A 21,433-nucleotide genomic window follows, 5' to 3' on the forward strand; every position below is an offset into this window, starting at 1 on the left:
AAGTGATTTCATGGAAAAATACAGAAGAAACAGCAGATACTTACATTTTTCGCGCCTTTCACCCTTTAAAGCGACAATAACAATATGATAAACTGGGGAAAATGATGAAAATAACGTAGAATAACCATTTCTTTGATGGTAATAAGAAGAAAGAAACCAAGTAACGAGTAGGAACAGGAAGATGAAGAACCATGGCTTCGTTTTCTAGGATTAGGAAGTTGCAGAATCAAGAGATGAAGAGAGGAAAAAGAGAAATACATTTTGATTTGGAGAAATGGTGCAGATTTCGTTCAATTTAAAGAAAGATAAGAAAATCAAAAGTCTTGGAATCATTAATGGAGGAGCCAATAGCCGTTTCGCGCACCCAAGGAGAAGAAGGGAGAGAACGTTCACGTAAGGAGGAAGTGGGAAGGTTAGGAATATTAAGAGAAATTCACACAAAATCAGTCTAGATATATAGTAGGTTGAATAAATGGGTTAAATATATAAATGGGTCTCCCATTTAATCCATTTTTATAATTCACCCTTAAATTTATTTACAATGCCACTCATTGATCAAAAGTTCAAAATACCATTTCTTGGTAATGGCAATACCAACTACAAGAACCATCAAAAATTTGTCCAAAACAAATATGTTACATTAGTCTTCTTCTTTTTTTTTTTTTTTTCTATGATGAAGTAATATATATATATATATATATATATATATAGGGGAGGGATCAAGTGAGAACCCTCCCTTAGATGAGAACCACCTAAAACTACGTAGTTTTGAGTGTAAAATCTAATAAAAAACGCTAATGCTACTGGGGTTTAAACCATGACCTCTTCACTTACACTCCACACTACTTACCACTGAACCATTTGCTTCTCTTGTTTATTTTAGCGCGCGCTGATTAATATACCAATGCCCTTGTAGCTTCTATTGTTTTTTTTTGGTAAGAGTAGCTTCTATTGTTTAATATTTGATGCATGCACTTATTAATATTCATTAAATTCGCATAATAATTATTAATAGAAAAAAACAAATGGGCATAATAATTAATTATTAATAGAAAAAAACCAAGAACATGCTCTAATTTCTTATTTATTTAATTCCTCTATATTTTTTTAATTTATGTTTTAAATTGTTAAGGACGATGTTCTAAATATTGTTACATATGTTCTAAACTTTATAATTTGTGTTTTTTAAAAATTAAGATAATCTTTAAAAAAATAGTAAATATATGAGCCATTTTTTTTGTTCAAAAAAAAAAACTCACATTCTAAATAACATAACGTATGTTCTAAAAAACATAACATATGTTCTAAAGTTTATAGTTTGTGTTCCAAAAATTAAGTATAATTTTCTAAAAAAAGCAGTAGATATCTGGATCGTTTTTTCACTTGTTCTATAATATAATTTATAACTCATGTTCGAAAAAACATAACACGTGTTCTAAAAAACATAACGTATGTTCTAAAAAAATATGTCGTACGTTCTAACTTCATAGTTCGTGTTTTAAAAGTTAAAATATATGTTATAACGTATGTTTTAAAAAATATATAGTTTGTGTTCTAAAAATTAAGTATAATGTTCTAAAAAATCAGTAGATATCTGGATCGTTTTTTCATTTGTTCTATAATATAATTTATAACTCATGTTCGAAAAAACATAACACATGTTCTAAAAAACATAACGTATGTTCTAAAAAATATGTCGTACGTTCTAAACTTCATAGTTCGTGTTTTAAAAGTTAAAATATATGTTCTAACGTATGTTTTAAAAAATATATTTTCTTATATAACATAAATTACAAAAAATATAAAGGAATTAAATAAATAAGAAATTGGAGCATGTTTTTGGATTTTTTTTTCTATTAATAATTCATTATTATGGACATTTTCTTTCTATTAATAATTCATTATTATGCAAATTTCTTTTTTTTTTCTATTAATAATTTATTATTATGCAAATTTAATCAATATTAATAAGTGCATGCATCAAATATTAAACAATAGAAGCTACAATGACATTGTTATATTAAGCAGTGCGCCACATAATACAAAAAAAAAAAAAAACAAATGGCTCAGTGGTAAGGAGTGTGAAGTGTAAGTGAGGAGACCAGGGTTTGAACCCCAGCAGCAACATCATCATTTTTTAATTAATTTTTACACTCAAAACTACGTAGTTTTGAGTGGTTCTCACCTAAGAAAGGGTTCTCACAAGAGCCCTCTCCTATATATATATATATATATATAAAACTTCCAAACACATATTTTCATCACACTCAACCCACCAACATCTCTAATCAAGAAATACACCAATGTCCACCGATTAATAATTTTGTTTCTAATCATTCTAATTCAGTATTAAGGCTATGCTTACTTACTTTATGTGTAAAAAATGCATGATATAAAAAATGGGATTTAAAAACGACCTCAATAAATTTAACATTGATTGTCCGATAGAGGCTTATTAAATGCATTTTTTTCGAAAAAAAAGGGCCCAATAGGATAATAAATTTAGAATTTTGGATTTAAAAAGATCCTAACAAATCAAAAATTTAGAAATTTAGATTTAAAAAGGGTTTAGTAGATAAAAAAATTAGAATTTTAGATTTAAAGGGTCTAATAGGTAATTTTTTTTAATAGAGACAAAAGTACCAAAACTACTCGTGTTCATGATGGTCCCGACAGCCGGAAGACCCGGGCTCCATACCTCCCAGTATCGATCCCTGACAATATAACACAAATTAATTAAGATAATCACGAATCGAATAAAGTGGACAACTGGGGTAACTGAATTTGTTACCGTAACATCGAAAAAGTAAAAAAAAAAGGCTTAATGCATATATACACACTTAAACTTGGCAAGTTTTACCTAATGGCACCCTGAACTTTTAAAATAACCTATCACACACCTATAATTGCCTTTGAAAACCTATCGCACACTTATAGTTGACTTTAAAAACCTATCACACACCTATAGTTGGCTCATTCGGACCTTCTACACACAAAATCATTGATTTTTCGTCTTGGACGGATGAGGTGGCATACCGAACGAACTCCCGCGTTTTTTTTATAACATGCATACCATTTCGTTCGTTAAAGATGAAAGATCAACGATTTTGTGTGTAGGAGGTCTGAATGAGCCAATTATAGATGTGTAATAGATTTTTAAAGCCAACTATAGGTGTGCAATTGGTTTTTAAAGCCAACTATAAATATGTGATAGGTTATTTTAAAAGTTCAGAGTGCCAATAGGCAAAACGTGTGAAGTTCAAGGGTGTAAATATACATTAAGCCTAACAAAAAAACATTACCCATTTATTTTCATTTCCTGGATTTTTCTTCCATGGAAAGTAAAAGCTAAATCTGGACCGTCCACGTCATAATTGATCTTCGTTTCAAAGGAACAGAGTTTGTTTTACGGTATCTGAAAAGGATTCTCCCCCGAAAGTTTTACGCCGTCGATCACCCTAAATTCGATGCCCCACAATAGCGGATCACTCTATCCCCGCCGGGTCATCCTCGTCTTCTTCCTCCTCTTCCTCGCCACAACTACTGCGACCTCCCCGTCCTCTTTTTTCCACTCTTTTTCGCAATTAAAAAATATCGTATCCCTCTCCCATTCGCTCCTCCTACGCGTGTCGAACCTACGTTTGGCACGCGGTGATATAGCCGGCGCGAATCGAGCGAAGTTAATCGCTCACAAGCTTGAGAAATGGTTAGGATTGGGGCTCTGGCGGGCGGCGTGGTCGGTAGGTTGGGATTACACGAGAAATTATGCCTGGAGGGATTTGGATTACAGGGAGTTGAACGGTGTCGTTTCGGACTTGAACGAGTTTGCGAGGTTCTTAGTCGAATGGACTCGGGCTGAATCGCAGATGGAGAGAGCTTCCTGGGTTGCAAGAAACTACAGCAGCATTCTTAGGATTGCCAAGTCGGTATTACGAAGATTTCTCAAAGTGTTTGGCAAATCGGTAAGAAGCTATTCCTGATGTTCATATCTTTCTATCTTTAGTAATTTTGAAGCTGTAAATGAATAGTAATATTTGGGGTCGTAAATTGGCAGGGACCTTTGAAAGAAGTGGCGGAGGCTGTGCAGAGGGAGGTGGTGGATGGTGGATTGCTGAGGGACTGCCTTGAGTTGGGAAGTAATGACTTCAAAGGTTTGGTCCAAATCGTTACGAATTTAGTTTCCCAATTTTATTCCAGTAGCAATCACCATACTGAACTTTGATGGAATATTAAGGCACTGGATTTCTTTGATTTTAGCATTACTAAACTTAGGTAGGATATTGAATTTCTCACCGTTGTAAGCATACAATCCGCTTCACAAGATTATCATTTTGTTGGATTTATATGATATATAATCAACATAACACTAACGACAACCCTTTTTACACCCTTTTAGAAAACTTGACAAATCTCAGCAGAAAAAACTTCAGATTTAAATGATTGTGTCGATGAAAACTTGCAAATTAAGTTAAATGAAATTAATCCAAATTCTCTTTAGCGCGAATGGAGCCTCATCAGTGGGATTCCTACCCGAATTTCTTTTATTTCGTTCGATTTTTCTGCCATGGAATAGTATAGATTCTCTTAAGATGTATATCATTTTGTTTTCTTTTTATTAATATATTTGAGTTTGGCTTGGATGTCGACCTAGTCAGGATGTCCTGACCTCCTGCTGTCCTCTTTTCACTCCTTTTTACTAAAAAAACCTTGCAAATTAAGTTAAATGAAATACAAGGCTCTTTTATCCCATCTTTGTGTTAGTGTAGGGAGGGATAAGAGTCTTCTCCCTAAAATCTTATACAGGGTAGATAAGCTGCCGCATTCTTAATATGATGCAAAAGTCTATCTTATTCCTCGTTATTAATATGCTATAATTTAAGTAGATGTATTATTTTTATGGCCTAATACACAAATAACCCCTGAACTTATCCAAATGTTGTAACTGTCCCCCGAACTTTCAATTGCAACAATTTACCCTTCAAACTTGTCCAATTGTAAAACATAACCCCAAATTGCTGACATGGACTGCAATTGAAGAAACACGTGAAATACAAAAGCTGCAACACTCGTGGAGTGTGATAATCAGATCTTTGGCGTGATACGAATCTGGGAAACGTTCTTACGGTTGCTTCAAGTACGGGGTAAAAAATTCCCAATTTGGGGTTATGTTTTACAATTGGACAAGTTTAAGGGGTAAGTTGTTAAAATTGAAAGTTGGAGGGGGGCAGTTGCAACATTTGGACAAGTTCGAGGGGTTATTTGTGTATTAGGCCTATTTTTATCCCTATCCTGCCTCTGTCCAACATACAAAATATGGAATAATAATTCCCAATTATCTTATTTTTATCATTATTCAAAAATCTTTTATCCTTATGCCTATCACAACCTTTATCATTATCGCTATTTCTATCAAATACCAAACACCCTAGAGTCTAAACGTTGCAGAAAGTCGACAGGTGAGGATTTTATAGAAAGCAATTAATCATTGGGTAAATAATTTATTGGTCCCTATATTTTTACCTAACACACTGATTAGTCTTCGTATTTTAGTAACACATTGTTTAGTCTTTAATTTTTGTCCTATTCAACAGTTTAGTCCCTTATGGAGAAACTAAATTGTTTAATAACTCAAATATTTGAGGGACTAAATTGTTAAATAGAACCAAAGTTAAGGACTAAACAATGTATTATTAAAATATAAGAACTAAACATTATGTTAAATAAAAATATAAAGACTAATAAATTATTTACCCTTAATCATTTTAAACAGTTAAACTGATAAATCTTTGTTTAGATCATCAATAAATCAACAAAGTTTAAGGTTATGACTAGAAGTTTGGAATTTAGCTAACCCAAAATGGGCATGCATTTGTTGCATATGCATTTATATGATTACATAATAATACAATTATAACATAACAACCCATTTTTACACCACAATAGGTATGAAGTGTTTTAGCTTCTATTAATGGGCCACTGTTGTATCTTCCAGTTTTACTTTTACTAGATGGCCTCTCTTCTTGTAGTGGTACCAATTAAGACAAGTCCAGGTTGTGCTTAAAATAGAAAATGGGGGCTTTTATAGCCTCGCTCATGGGTTTTTCTAATAGTGACCAGTTCATCCAGTTCTCTCTACAATTACTGTTTCAAACACACCACATATATAGAAAATCAGGCCCATCTGATAAAATAGGATAAGATTTAGCATCCACATTTTTCTTGTGCAATTTAGTGTTTTGGCCACCTGGAACTTTCAGCGTTCTAGCTACCCAATAAGGCTTGAAGTTGCATCCTCCGGTAAATGATAGGCTTAAGATTACATTGTTTTGTATGTGAAGGTGAAATGCGCTCTCCTTCAATAACCGTAGGGCTAAATTTGCAACTTATCCCCTTCCATAGTTATCAAAGGTGCGTCCCAGGCAGGCATGTCGCTTGAGATGCCAAGACGAGGACTCTGTTCAAGAGGCGCACTCGCACGACTGAGTGTGCCTTTCTGAGCTTAGATAGGAAAAAGCTAAGTTTAAACCATCCTATTTTTAACTTGGAACCCAAAAAACAGTGTAGCTTGTAAATCATTTTAAAAGTTCAATTGTCTTTAATTCTTAAACTTTTATATTGTTCAGGGTGTCATAATCTTAAATTTATAGACCATGTCATAAATGGGTCATATGGTGGGTCATAAAATATTGATACGTGTATGATATGCAGTATTACATTATACACTGCAGCAGAAGATGATGCTGGTGCTTAACTGATAGATCTCAACAACCTTTCTTTAATTTCATTACTATTTCGGACAGGATCAATTAACTGTATGTCACTTGCTAATTTGCACATTGAAAATTGCTAGTGTTACTCTCTGTTAACCTTCACTCTCCCAATGGTTTTCATTAATTCCTCATTTTCTCTCATATTTATTAAGAAAGATAAGAAAACGCTTATGTTTATCCTTTTTTCCTCCATCGCCCAAGAGTTTCCATATTTAATATACACCTTCAAGTTGATGCTGTTATTATTTCTTTGTTCAGCATAGTTGCTAGAAAGTCCACTTCATTATATTTTTGGGATTTGTGTGCATCTCCTTTCCAGAGGATATCAGGGGAGTTTATTATTTTAGCTTGTTGAATACTATAATTGATGACGTGTTAATAATTGTACTTCAAATTAGGTGTCAGTTTCCCCAGGATTTAAGTTTTCAAATATTAAACTTATTGCAGAAGTTATTTATTTAATTGTTTATTGCATCCCTACGTTTATCAATTTTGATCCCTGACTGCTCAATGAATGAAGAAATGGCCATTGAGTTGACAGGAGTGTATCCTAATAGAAAAACAAAGGAAATAATTGAGGAAAGGAAATGGTAAAGGTGATAGTTTAATATAGTAATTATTAAGAATAGTGCATTCATATTATATCATGTAGATTAATTGTTTTTTCTTCTAATTAATTAGAAGAAATTAAATATTATTATCAAGTTTCGTCTAATTTACTAAAGGGATAAGGTGTAAAAATATCACATATTGGTACTCAAGCGTAATTTTACTTCTTATCTCTCTGATATTTGCAAGTTTAACTAATTTTATCCTAATGTTTGTTCTTGGCTGCTTAGAGGTACTTTTTTTACCTTATAAAAAAATTGGCTGGGAAGAATGCTAAACAATTTTACCGCAAGTGATGCACATACATACACTGAACTGTGAAAATTCCATAAATTTTAGGGGCTGTGTATGGCCCAGCTGTCTCTCCTGGCCTATCTTAAATTAAATTTGAATAGTACTGTGACCCATTCACCCAGTTATTTTAATTTCTAATTGTGCCTTGAAAAAAAAAAAAAGCAAATATGAATGCAACCTTAGCCTAATATGAAAGTGATGAGAACATAAATCTGTTGCGGGAAGTCTCGGGCTCAAAAGGGTGACGCATTGGGTGAAGAGATGAAAGACCGTGTGAGGAAAAGGATATTTCATTAAAATAGGGTCTACACGGCGTGTGGAACAACCACATGTCGTCTGGTTTGAAGAGCAGCCACAAAGACGAAGACAAAGAGCCCCGCATGATGTGTTGTCAGAAGAGATGAAAGACCGTGTGCGGAAAAGGATATTTCATTAAAATAGGGTCTACACGGCGTGTGGAACAACCACATGTCGCCTGGTTTGAAGAGCAACCACAAAGACAAAGACAAAGAGCCCACATGATGTGTTGTCAGAAAAACTGAGAGTCTGCTTCTTTTTCATTAATTCACACGACTTGTGAGTTTTCGGATTGTTAGCCACAAGATATGTCACTTTACACTTTTTCATTAATTCACACGACTTGTGAGTTTTCGGATTGTTAGCCACAAGATATGTCACTTTACACGCAATGTGTGCGCTGATTTTACCAGCAAGCTCTTCTTTTTGTATTTCTGCCATTAAATTATCTTGTAATTACCTAAGTGGCTTAGGTTATGTTAGTGTTGCCTTAAGGTTTGGAAGGTACATAATTTCTTTTTTATTGAATGCATCTTTTAGTGAATACAAATAAAAAAACATTCATTTGGAGGTTTGAGTTTTCACCCTTGGGATTATTTCTTTCAAATTTAGTTTAAAAAGAGTTTGATTCTTTGTTAGTTTACTATTAAAGCTATCATTTTATATTTGATACATATTAGAAAGTTGATTACAATTCTATGCCGTCTCGATGTTCTTATTTTCCGTTTGTGCAAATAACAATATAATTCGGAAAGATTACTAAATATCTCACGTTATTTTATATATGTAAGAGAATCTTCAGTTTTTGAGGTATTTTGTTCGGTAAGTAAAACTTTTATTTATATGATATTAAAGTATTATATTCAATATTAGATCATCCGAGGATAATCACATCACATTATTTAATTAGGAAATTATATATATATATATATATATATATATATATTTTTTTTTTTTTTGTGTTAGGACGTATCTTTTGGTTTGGAGTGAAACCATTGTTCAAAAAAAAATCTTTGACTTGCAATATGGTCAACATAGATGTGGTGTTTGACCTTGATTGCACTGGATTGTAATTTGTAAATGCCTAATGTCAACTTGAGTACAAACTATAGAGGATGATTTGGTCTAGTCAGTTTTGATGTATTAGAATCCTGAATTCTTTTTTACCGTTCAATATTAACTGTCTTATCTTTTTTTTTTTTTTTGAAACAAATTAACTGTCTTATCTAATTACTCAAGGTTGTGAACACAAATGGTTTAGGGTGATTTGGTTTCATAACTAGATGAGAAGCTATATGAATCACAACAAGGCATTAAATTTAGATATATTTAATTAGCTTTCTGAATTTGTTTAAAATATCTCATTATCCTTTTAAATCTATAAGATAGAATAAAAATAGATTTGAACGAGTTAAAATATATATCATTTTAAACAAGTTTAGAAAGCTATAAAATATTATGATCACGCAAGAGGGAATAGAATCACCTTTAAGTAAATTTAGAGGGCCGTTTTCAAAGTTTAGAAAGCGAATCAGATAATCTAAATACTGTACTGAGTTTTAAGCTATTGATATCATTAGTGATTTTAGTCATTCAATATAAAATTAATGATTAAAATGTAACTTTTCTATTTAAGGTTTGATTGAATAATAATTTCAACAGTGCCTAATTTTGAAGGATCAACTTCTCCCATGATGTCTTCTCGTGATTAAGCAAAGGATAAGGTGGAAATTGACCTGTTAATCAGACAGACACCAAAAGATAATCATGTTAAGAAAATGACTGGATAGAGGTACCTTAATTGGGTGTTGAGTCATCCCATGTTACTCCTTATGACTTTGAGAGCTCCACCATTAAATTTCACAACCAACTAACATTAATGGTCGGTCAGGTACAAATTTAATTTCATACGTTTTGAATCTTTCTTTTCTTTTCTTTTGCTGTATTTACTTCCAACCGTTGATTTACATATACTAAATGGCTTAAAAAACTCTTTAGCCTTTCCCTTTCAGGAAGAGCATATCGCCTCGTCGATTTCTGTTTTTCTAGAAGTTAAATAAATCGGAAAAAGCACAACATATGTATGTATACACAGGATCCATGTGCCTTCAAGTGTTGCTGTTTTAAAATCTGTTGTTTTCTTTCAATTAAACAAACCAAGGTTCTCTTCAAAAACAAACCAAGATTTATCATATGATTACTTAGTGGGTTAATTACAAAAATGGATCAAATGGAAATCACATTTACATATTTAACCTATTTACTCAACCTACTACGTATCTAGACTATTTTTTCCCATAATACCCCCAATCTTTCATCTTCCTCTTCATCTTCTTTACGGTTTCCTCTCCACCTAAAATGGCTCCTCCTCCTTCCACAGGGATCTAACCTGCAAAATCCGTTGTTCTTTGACGGCGTTCTCCAGCAACTCTACTCCGGTGAGAGAAAAGGGAAGCGAACGGCAGTAGAGGAAAAACGAGAGGGCAATTTTAGGACGAACGACGGTGAGAGAAGGTGAACGACGGTAGAAGAAGGTGAACAGTGAGAGCAAAGAAGAGGAAGAATGCGAACAGACGGTAGAAGAAGGTGAACAGTGAAAGAAAAGACGAGGAAGAAGGCGAACAACAGAGAAAAGGGAAGAAAGAGGGCAATTTTAGAGCAAGCGGCAACCTCGTTCCATGAGGCGGAAGATTGGGAAACGCAAAGAAAATGCCTAATTCTATAAATCTCACTGAATTATTGTTGGTGTATTCATTTATGTTCTGATTTTTTTTTGTTAAATAATGTTAGAATCTGTTGTTGTTTGCCATTTTTTTGCTATATACCACTTAGTGAATTTTGTTAAAAACACATCCAGACTACGCATATGCTAACTAAAATCATCAACTAAACCAAACATTCGCTTCGCAGGTTTCGCATATGCTAATTAAAATCATCAACTAAACCAAACATTAGCTTTGCAGGCTTCGCATATGCTAACTAAAATCATCAACTAAACCAAACATTAGCTTCGCAGGCTTCACATATGCTAACTAAAATCATCAACTAAACCAAACATTAGCTTCGCAGGCTTCGCATATGCTGACCTCTGCGAAGTCAGACGGGAGAAAGACAGCCGCGCGTAAATATTGAGGGAATTATGAGAAAGTCACACAAAATCAGTCTAGATATGTAGTAGGTTGAGTAAATGGGTTAAATATGTAAATGTGCCTCCTATTTGACCTATTTTTGTAATTAACCCTTACTTAGTGGGGGTTAATGCAACTATTAAAGTTGATTAAAAAAAATCTTTGCAGAGTAAATCAACTTTTCCTCCTACATATTTAAACTCTAAAATGAAGTTAAACTTTTAACCTCATTTGCATTTTATAAACTTTTAAACAAGGTTAATTTTTAACTTTAATTTCCATCACTTCATTAGCTCTTTTAACTCTCACTCATCAACTTCCAAACTCTCAAACAAAGGCTTAATATTGTGATACATATCAGATAACGGTGATAATTTTTAATCGTAAATTATTAAAGATATTTTCAAGTTAAACTTGAAGGAGTCGTGAAACATCCAAGATTCACGAGCTAAACCCGTAAGAATTGAAAAATCCCCATTGATAAAAGGATGAACCCTAACAAGCTCTCAAAGAGAAATTAATATTTGATTGATAAAAAGTTGCTTCTTACAAAGAAAGATATGAATTTATATCATTTCTAAACCTAATTGATAAATTACATAAATAATTAAATGGGTAAGGTTAAGGGTAAAATGGGGGTAAAAGAATAAATGAGTGGCAAGCTTGTAAATAAGATGGTGATATTAGTTGTAAATAAGGGGTGACAAAATTATAATTAGATGAAGTTGGAGTGATGGACAAGATTGATTTGTAAGGCCCTTTAAAAAAAAACTCCACACAGCGTGTGGGCTTTTACTCCGAAATATAGCTGATGATTTTGGTATCCCCACGACGTGTGGGATTCCTATACACGGCGTGAATTACCAAAATAAGAATCAAGAGCTCTTCTTTAGATCCTCACGTTGCGAAGGCTCTGTTTTTCACATAACAGGTCTTCTTTTGCTTCGATGTGTTGCCCCTTTGACCCGACTTCTTCCACCACTCGTCTTCTCTCATTTAGTCGAATGGATGCATGCATCATATACTCCATCCTAATAAAGAACTTGACCTCAAGTTACTTGTTAAGTATGGAAGGGCCTCATAGACCTTGAGTGGACTCCAAGCTTTCAAACCAAACAAAAGTGTTGTTCGAAATGAATTAATGAAGCCCATTCCACAAGCTGCCGAATTCACCTTCTTCACACGAACTTCATCTCATATTCAACTTGTGACTTATCCCGGTTCTCATCCTCATTGACATGCATCTACCATTTCCTACCGACATCAAATGAGATACATTGGCGAAGCTTACCGAACCACTCTCCAACAAGATCTTGCATTCTTTTCCAAATTCTCATGGCATGTCGAACGGACCAACACTGGAACTTCTCGATCTCTGCTTCACTAGCTTGAAGATTAGCCTCCAATTTTTTCCGCTCATAATCGACCTCAAATGGAATGTCTCGGTGACATATATCAATCCAATTCAGAGCGATCCCTTGAGCACTCTTTAAAATCCCAACATCATCTTGAGTTGAATATTCCCAGACTTCTCTAACCCTTACGTCACTACCCCGATTGCTATACTCAATCTCTACTCGCCCATGGCCAACATCAAATGGAATATCTCGGCGACACTTATCAACCCACTTCACAGTGATCTCAAGAACACTCGTATTAGCTCCTCCATTGTCTTCAGTTAATAATCTCAGGATTTCTAGATTCGCCTCTTCACTAACTTGGGCACTATCCTGCAACTCTTGAATATCCTCCATTGTCTTTACATCACCTGGGATGTCATTCCCATTCACCAAATACTCCATGAAGCTCACACTCTTCACCACAAGGTTACATCTCATAGACTCCTTATAAGGTAGATTCTTCCTTAACAAACACAATATAGATCTACATTTCAATAAAGCACAAAAGAATAAGTTCAAATTTTACCAAGTGGGGGACTTGATCATCTATAATAAGCGTGTGCTAGGAATCACATGTCGTTCTAGAGGCGCCACGAGGTACCCTTCATTATTCTCTCTAAAGCTCAATTTATCATGAGGAAGACTTAGTAAACGATCTCCAGGATCCCATGTGATATCACACGGTATCTTTCCCAAAGGTGGAAGCCCTCGAGGGTGCTCATTGAAGGACACGAACTTGACACCTTCGGACATTGGTTCTACTTCATCACCTTCAAACTTGCTCTTTCCTCCTCAACTTCATTCTTGGTTTTTGAGCTTACTCCATCATGAGAAAGGCTAGGTGACTGATCCCCAGGATCCAAATCAATGTGATGCGGGATCTCTTCCTAAGGTGGAAGCTCTTGAGGTTTCTCTTTGAAGGACACATATTTGTCATATATGGACATTGGATTTAGTTCCTCACATTCAAACTTGCCTTTTCCCCTTCTCAACCTTATTCTTCTCTTTGGATCCGACTTCATCATGAGAGGGCCTAAGTAAACGATCCACAGAACCCAAGTCAATATGATGTGATGTATTTTCCCAAGGTTTCTCTTACAAGGTAGCTCCATTGACATATTCGGACATTAGTTCAACTCTCCTTGACTTAGTCTCGACCATTTTACCGATGCGCTCATTCAAATTCAACTTTCCAGTTAGGCAAACACTCAATGTGGCTTTATTTTTCTCAATAGAAGGACTCTTCAAGGGTGTAAGGATGTATTTGATTCCATCTTTGCGTATGGTGTAAGTGTTTCTTCTTCTTGTATGAGAGGCATCACAATCAAATTGCCATGGCCTTTTTGAGAGCACGTGGCAAACATCCATCTCTACAACATCACATATAGCTTTATCTCGATAAGCCCCAATGGTGAAAGGAACCTTACACTGATGAGAAACTTGAAGCTTCTCCACCTCATTGACCCAATCAATGCGATAAGGTTTAAGATGTGGCTCGGGAACTAAACCAAACTTGCTCAAGGAGACTCGACTAATGGCATTCACTTGGCTTCCTCCGTTGATAATCACCTCATATTTCTTCCCAAGAACTAAACACTGATTCTAAATAATTGATATCGTGGGTCATTCTCCTCCTCACTTGACATTAGCACCTTTGTCACCAAATACACAACTCGCTCCTCGCCATCATCATCATCACAGGTGTCTTTATTTTGGCTCCACTCAATGTTCCACGACTCATCATCATAATGGAATCTATCATCACCATCTTCATAAGTAGTCCCGTGTTGATTCCGTTCAATGTTCCGAAGCTCATTCTCATCATGATAGACCCCATCTTCATCATCTTCATAAGTAGCTCCATTTTGGTTCCACTTAATGTTACGATGCTCGTTCTCATCATGATAGAACCGATCTTCATCATCTTCATAGGTGACCCCGTGTTGATTCCACCCAACGTTCCGAAGCTCAACCTCATCATGGTAAATTCCATCATCTTCATCATAATCATTTTCATTTTCATCATAATGAAATTCACCATCATCACATAGTTCATTCCCGGAACCGTTCTCTCTTTTCAACCTCAATCCCGAACTCACTTTCATCATAGTCAAGTTCATCATTGTGTTCTAGCTCATTCTCATAATGGTTCTCCTCTTTATTAATATCCTCTTCGATTTCATCTTCTTCATGATCATGTTCAAATTCGTTACCTTCTTTGTCAACAACCCAATCTTTCCCATAACCTCTTGCTTCCATCCACTCCTCCTTATAGTTCAAACCGGTTAATCCATTTGACAAGTTGCCCGACTCAAATGACATACTACATCCTAACATGGTTGAACCACTAACATCTCTTCCATCACCATAGCCATCAACCTCCACAAAATAAGTGATTTTCTCATTCTCTTGAAAGAGATTATCAAGCCCAAAATCACTCTCCACTTCTTCAAGATTAAGGCTCTCACCATCCTTACGTACACAAGTGAAAGTTTGCCTAAGGGGCATTTCATCAAACACATAGTGTGTACCTTTTTCAACTTGAGCTTCCTCAATGTTCCTACCTACTAACATTCCTTCCTCCTCATTTACCATTTCATTATCAACAAGCTCACAATGAGAATCTAAATCACCATCCACATCACAAACACCCAACTTCTCACTAGTAATTTGATTATCCATAGCTCCAATATGAGAAATTCAGAGTGTAGGAATTACCTCTTGAATGTGCAATGGAGGAAATATTAATGAAGACTCTTTAGGAGGCAACATTGAGTCTTTTTCATTTCTTCTATGTTGAGCTTTATGGCATCGTCATCGGCTTCTTCGAGTTCCTCTTTGTAACCTTTCCATGTTTTTCTTTTCCATTTTTTCTCTCGTCTTTCTCACGGGCTCAGCAAGCTCAAACTCTATCTCTCTGATTTCGGCTTGCCATTCTTCAAGGCTCTTGGCTGCAAACTCCATTAATTCTTATGATAAACTCGGTTGAACCATTCTCGAAGAAGTCCCGGGTTAGGAATACGACCGATTCTGATACCAACTGATACGGATCATGGTAACAGTGATGATTTTCAATCGTAAATTATAAAAAATACTTTCAAGCTAAACTTGAAGAAGTCGTGAAACCTCCAAGATTCATGAGCTAAACCTGTAGGAATTGAAAAATTCCTAAGGAATGAACCCTAACAAATTCTCAAAGAGAAATTAATATTTGATTGATAAAAAGTTACTTCTTACAAAGAAATGGATGAATTTATATCATTTCTAAATATAATTGACAAATTACATAAAGGTCAAATTACATAAATAATTACAGTTGTAAGGTTAAGGGTAAAATGCTGATTTGTAAGACTCTTTAAAAAAAAGTCAGCACGACATGTGGGCTTTTAATCCGAAATATAACTGATGATTTTGGTAGTTTACATGACGTATGAGATTCTCATACGACATGTGAATTACCAAAATAAGAATCAGAAGCTCTTCTTCAGATCCACATAACACGTAGCCTCTGTTTTTCACATAAAGGGTATTCTTTTTGCTTCGGATTTCTCCTCATTTAATCAAATGAGTGTTTGCATCATTTTGTGTTGATTGAAATGGTTTCTAGTAAAGTGTGAGCTCATGTTTTTTAAGATTTAAATTCTATATATTTTAACGTTTTCAAAATTTACTTTTATTACGCCATTAAACTTTAAATTTTAAGGGTTTAATAGACCATTTTAAATAAATTTAGAAAAATAAATTGGACAACCATTGACAAATCAAGAAACGTAAGTCGGTTTTTGAACATGTGATTAACCATAATCGCATATCAATCATTATTTTTCGGGTAAATTACAAAACTAGGTCAAATAGGAGGTCCATTTACATATTTATCATATTTACTCAACCTACTATATATCTAGACTGTTTTTGTGTGACTTTTCCATAATACCCCTAACCTTCCCACTTCCCCAAACTCGAACAGTCTCTCACTGGTTACGCAAAACAGTTGGCTCCTCCGTTAATAATTCCAAGACTTTTGATCTTCCTATCTTCCTTTAAATTGCACGAAATCTGCACCATTTCTCCAAATCACAATGTATTTCTCTTCTTCCTCTCTTGATTCTGCAACTTCCTAATCCTAGAAAACGAAGCCATGGTTCTTCATCTTCCATTTCCTGCTCGTTTCTTGGTTTCTTTCTTTTTGTGACCATCGAAAAAATGGTGATTCTACGTTATTTTCATCGTTTTTCCCAGTTTATCATATTGTTTCGTCGAAAAATGTAAATATATACTATTTTTTTTTGCGTTTTCCCATAAATTCACTTAACATATGTCGTTTTCGCGAAATCTGTGGTGAGAAATTTATGGATTTCACTTCGCGAAACGATGATTACGCGAAGTTTGCGAGGTAATTCAATAAATTTCTCTCGTAGACTCCGCGAAATCATCGTTTCGTGAAGTCATAGCGTCACATTTCTCCTCATAGATGATTAAATTTTTCTGAAGGTGGTTGAATATATAATATTCATTCCTGGAAGCCGGCGTGCTGGGGTGCCATGAGAGACCTCCATTCCAAAAGGCATGGACTTCCAACCATCGGTTGTGAATAAGAGCTCACACTGTGGGACACATCCATCCCTCTAGTGAATAAGAGCCTATGTATCGTGAGACATCCATCCATCGGTGGTGAATAGGAGTCTATGTATAATGATGTGATTTGTTAGGAGTTTATTGTGGCAATCTTGTCCTGTACCGTGAGACAATCCATCCATCGGTATTGAATAGGAACCTATGTATTATGAAGCGATTTGTTAGGAGTTTATTGTGGCAATCTTGTTGTAAATTTTGATAATGTTATGATTTTAATGTTAGAATTCGTTGTTGTTTGACATTTTTTTTGTTATATACCACTTCACGAATTAGCTTAAAAACATATCCAGGCTTCGCATATGCTAATTAAATTCATCAAGTAAACCAAACATTAGATTCGCATATGATCGAATCTGCGAAGTCAGACGGTAGGGAGATAGACACGCGTAAATATTGAGGGTATTATGGAAAAGTCACACAAAAACAATCTAAATGTGTAGTAGATTGAGTAAATGGGTCTCCCATTTGATCCGGTTTTGTAATTTACCCTTATTTTTCTTGTAAAGCAATAGGTTTTTTTTTTTTTTTTTTTTTGAAACATCTTGTAAAGCAATAGTTGTAAATTGTAATTGTAAACACCTAATGTAAAATCTGGTGATGTCATCATCACATATTGCTACCATGGGCTGGATATCAAGCACGTCACTTGTGATCATTTAATGTGCCTAAACAAAACTTTAAATCTGCATTAAATTTCATTTATTACTTTAAAATTTCTCAAGAAAAAAAAGAACAGAAAGAAAGAAAGATCTATTCCTCATTCGGTACTTAGTCCTCCACTATTTTGGATTTTTCCTTATTAAAAAAAATAAAATAAATATTTTGAGTCTATTACAATGATCAATTGATGATTCTTTATAATCACATCCCGAGAACCCAATTCTCTTATACCAGATTTATACTCAATTGAAATTTAATCAAATTAACATATTTTAATTTCCACCAATTTTATAATTAATTATTTATTTCGATCTAAATTATTATGTAAGTTAATAAAATTCAGTCAATTTATCAATTATTTTAGTTTGGATATGTAATTATTTTATTAATTATTTTTTTTATTAAAAATTATATTAAATATAAAGTTTTGGATCAATTTAATAATTTATCAAAAGTTTTGATTGAAATATGCAATTGTCAATCAAATACTCAAATATGTAGCAGCATTTGCATGGAAGTTGGCATAAGAGATATCAGAGTAAATAGTGAAACTGAAACATGAGTTAGTGGGGGGAGAAATAGTTGGAAGCGACCTTGCTTTACAATTTTAGAACTTTTTTTTTTTTTTTTGCTGAAACGTGAATTCCTTTTACTGGAAAATTTCCTGTATATTTTTTACATTAACAAAAAATAGTTAGTGGAGAAGAGCAGTTACAGAGTTTTCTTGCTGAAACCCGAAACTTACTTGCTGGGCAGTTATATATTTACATATTTTTTACAACGTAAATGCAGATTTTTGTAGCAGAAAAAGCACTCAACAATCTCAGAAAAACTCTCAACAAGAATAACAAAAATTAGACTCAAATTATCATTTTCAATCCTTAGTTCTACAATCTTTCTTTTTCAATTCTTAGGGGGCGTTTGGTTCGGGGTTTTTAGGAATGAGAATGGGAATGAGAGGGTTTCATTCCCTTTGTTCTTGTGTGTTCTAAAAAAAACTAATTCCCTTTACCTATTTTAGATTATGATATTTCCTCACTTTAGGTTAAACCATTACCCCAAGTCCTATAGGGAATTGGATTCCCTTTACCCCATTCCTTTTCCTAAACATATCCAAACACATTAGGTGAATTAATGCTTATTCATTTCCTTTCCTTTAGTTTCTATTTTTTGATTCATTTTCCCTTACCCATTGTGAACCGAACGCCCCCTTAGTTTTACATTTTCAGTTCCTATATTTATAATCATTCAATTTCAATCTCAATTTCAAGCATTTTATTCTTAATTTCGGCATCGTTCATACTAATTAAGCATTTTTTCTTTACGGTTTTAATTTTGAACTTTTAAACTTTTTCGTCCTTTTAGTTTTACACAATCTTTTTATTTAGAAGTTAGATTTCATTATTTTTGTAATTTTTTTGCAAAATTACTGGCACGCTTGCACAATTAAAAAAAAGAGCGAAACAATTATATATATATATAATATTATTTATTTATTAGTCATATAGTCCAATCAATCCGAGTCATCTGATCCGACCAAGTTACTCGTGACCCCTTTATAAATTGAGTGTGATGTCTGGATTCTTATGACATTGTTTAGAGGCTTAATACATCAACAACCCCCTGAACTTGTCCCAAAAATTTGACTGGCTCTTGAACTGACAAAGTATTTTATTAGCATCTCAACTTGCTTAAAATATCATATTGACTATCTGGATTTGTTTAAAGTGATCTAATGGCCCCATTGAACTTGCTTACAGTAATCCATTTGTCCCTGAACTTGTTTAAAGCGGTATAAATTTAAAATTGTCCACATATATAAAAAAATTCAAAACTTAAAACATAAAAGCCTAATTCGTGATTCCAAGTCTATAAAACAAATTAACTTTCTATTTTATACATTTTTCATGACGTTTTAATAGATTTAAGAACTTAATCATGACATTTTAAATAGGGTAAATTCCAAAAAAAACCCCTGTGGTTTGATGTTGTTCCAAAAAAGCTCTTGTGGTTTGTTATTACAAAAAAAGGACTGTGGTTTGCGCCGTTACCCGAAAAACGGAAAAGGGCTTAACACCGTTAAAATGAAAGGGTAAAATTGGAAAAACTAAATTTTTTAATTTTTTAATCTTCTTCTTCTTCTCCTCCTTCTTCTTCTTCTCCTCCTCTCTGAAACCCGATTTCTCCTAGACTGAATTAGGGTTTTTTTAACAGGAATTCCTTCTTTGATCCATCGATCGAGCACTGGTACCACTGAAGCTTTTGGGTCTGTCATGCTTTTGATGCTTTTCCATAATGGTGAATCTTCCGTCCAAGAACGAGAGGAAATTGAAGATAAAAACCTAGAAGAAATGTAAAAATGAGAAGTTGGAAGCAATCTGGTAACCAATTTGTTCTTAATTTCTCTAACTCAGATCAAACTCGAGATATGATCGATGTAATTTTGCAGTTTTTGAGTGATTCGATTTGGCGATTTCTGAATTTATTATCGATTCCATTGATTATCAGTGTTATTGATGTTAATTAGGGAGGGTTCCAAGGTACGAATGGCGGCCTTGGAAGATTACTGGTATTTCTTAAAGCTGCAGCGGCTGCTTGAACCTCCGGGTACCAGAGCGAAGGGTGGTCGGACAGGAGACCATGGATTGGAATTATGTTGAAAACATCCGCCATTAGCGGCGGCGGCGGTCGAGGTTGTGGGACATTGAAGCTGCGCGTGCGAGGTCTGAAACTCATAACCGGATTATTCTTCTCTCTTTTTCAGTTATCAGAACGTCTCAGCTTCCGGTTTCATTTCAATTCCTTCTGGTTCTAGTTCCGGTGAGTGAATTGGGAGAGAAAAGGGCAGATTAAAGCATCTGGAATTTTCCAGATTGAAATGAAAATGGCGGCCTTGGAAGACCAGTCTTTTCTTTTTCTTTTTGTTCTGTTTGTTTGTTGAGTAACATCTGAAATTTTCCAGATTGAAAGATTCTGGAATTTTTCAGAAATCGGAAATTTCTAGATTTCCGAAATCTGGAATTGAAATTTAAAAGAAAAGAAGAGAAGAGGAAGAAAAAGAGAAGAGAGAGAGAGGAAGAAGAAGAAAAAAAGAAAGAAGAAGAAGAAGAAGAAGGAGAGAGAGAGGAAAAAGAAAAAAGAAAAAATAAAAAATAAAAAAAATCAAAATTTCCAACTTTACCCCTGTGCCACGTCAGCTTTTTTAACGGTGTTAAGTCCTTTTCCGTTTTTCGGGTAACGGCGCAAACCACAATCTTTTTTTTTTGTAATAACAAACCACAATGGTTTTTTTGGAACAACATCAAACTACAAAGTTTTTTTTGGAATTTACCCTTTTAAATATGTTTTGGGAGCTAATAAGATACCATGTATGTTCAGGAATCAATCAAACTTTTTGGACAAGTTCAGAGGACAATAAATGTATTAAGCCTTGTTTAAAACAGTTGGATGATGCATTAATAAGAATGATTAAATACATAATGAAGTCGAGTACCGACAAATGAAAAGTGGGACTGAGTCATAAGTTTGAAGTATTCAAAATGTGTTAAGAACAGTTTAGCATTTCACAGCTCAGAATTAAGAAAATTATGTGCAAAAGCAGTAGACACTAGACTCTAGAGAATAAATTTAACTTTGGGTA

The 21,433-nt window shown here is 34.2% G+C and overlaps 1 protein-coding gene across 1 annotated transcript; it reads left to right on the forward strand.

Moving 5' to 3' along the window:
* Positions 1–3,361: 3,361 nt before the first annotated feature.
* Positions 3,362–6,702, forward strand: LOC136232802 (uncharacterized). The gene is made up of 2 exons (XM_066022223.1): positions 3,362–3,962; positions 4,055–6,702. The coding sequence occupies exons 1-2, from the start codon at positions 3,468–3,470 to the stop codon at positions 4,220–4,222; spliced, it is 663 nt and encodes a 220-aa protein (XP_065878295.1). The 5' UTR covers positions 3,362–3,467; the 3' UTR covers positions 4,223–6,702.
* The last annotated feature ends 14,731 nt before the right edge of the window (positions 6,703–21,433 follow it).

The sequence above is a fragment of the Euphorbia lathyris genome, chromosome 6 (assembly GCF_963576675.1).
Source record: "Euphorbia lathyris chromosome 6, ddEupLath1.1, whole genome shotgun sequence".
NCBI classification, from domain to species: Eukaryota; Viridiplantae; Streptophyta; class Magnoliopsida; order Malpighiales; family Euphorbiaceae; genus Euphorbia; species Euphorbia lathyris.

Bases quoted from the DNA above. Each gene is read 5' to 3' on its own strand.
- LOC136232802 (XM_066022223.1), top strand. From the start codon at position 3,468: ATGCCCCACAATAGCGGATCACTCTATCCCCGCCGGGTCATCCTCGTC. The intron at 3,963-4,054 runs GTAAGAAGCTAT...GTAAATTGGCAG, and splicing joins TCAAAGTGTTTGGCAAATCG to GGACCTTTGAAAGAAGTGGC.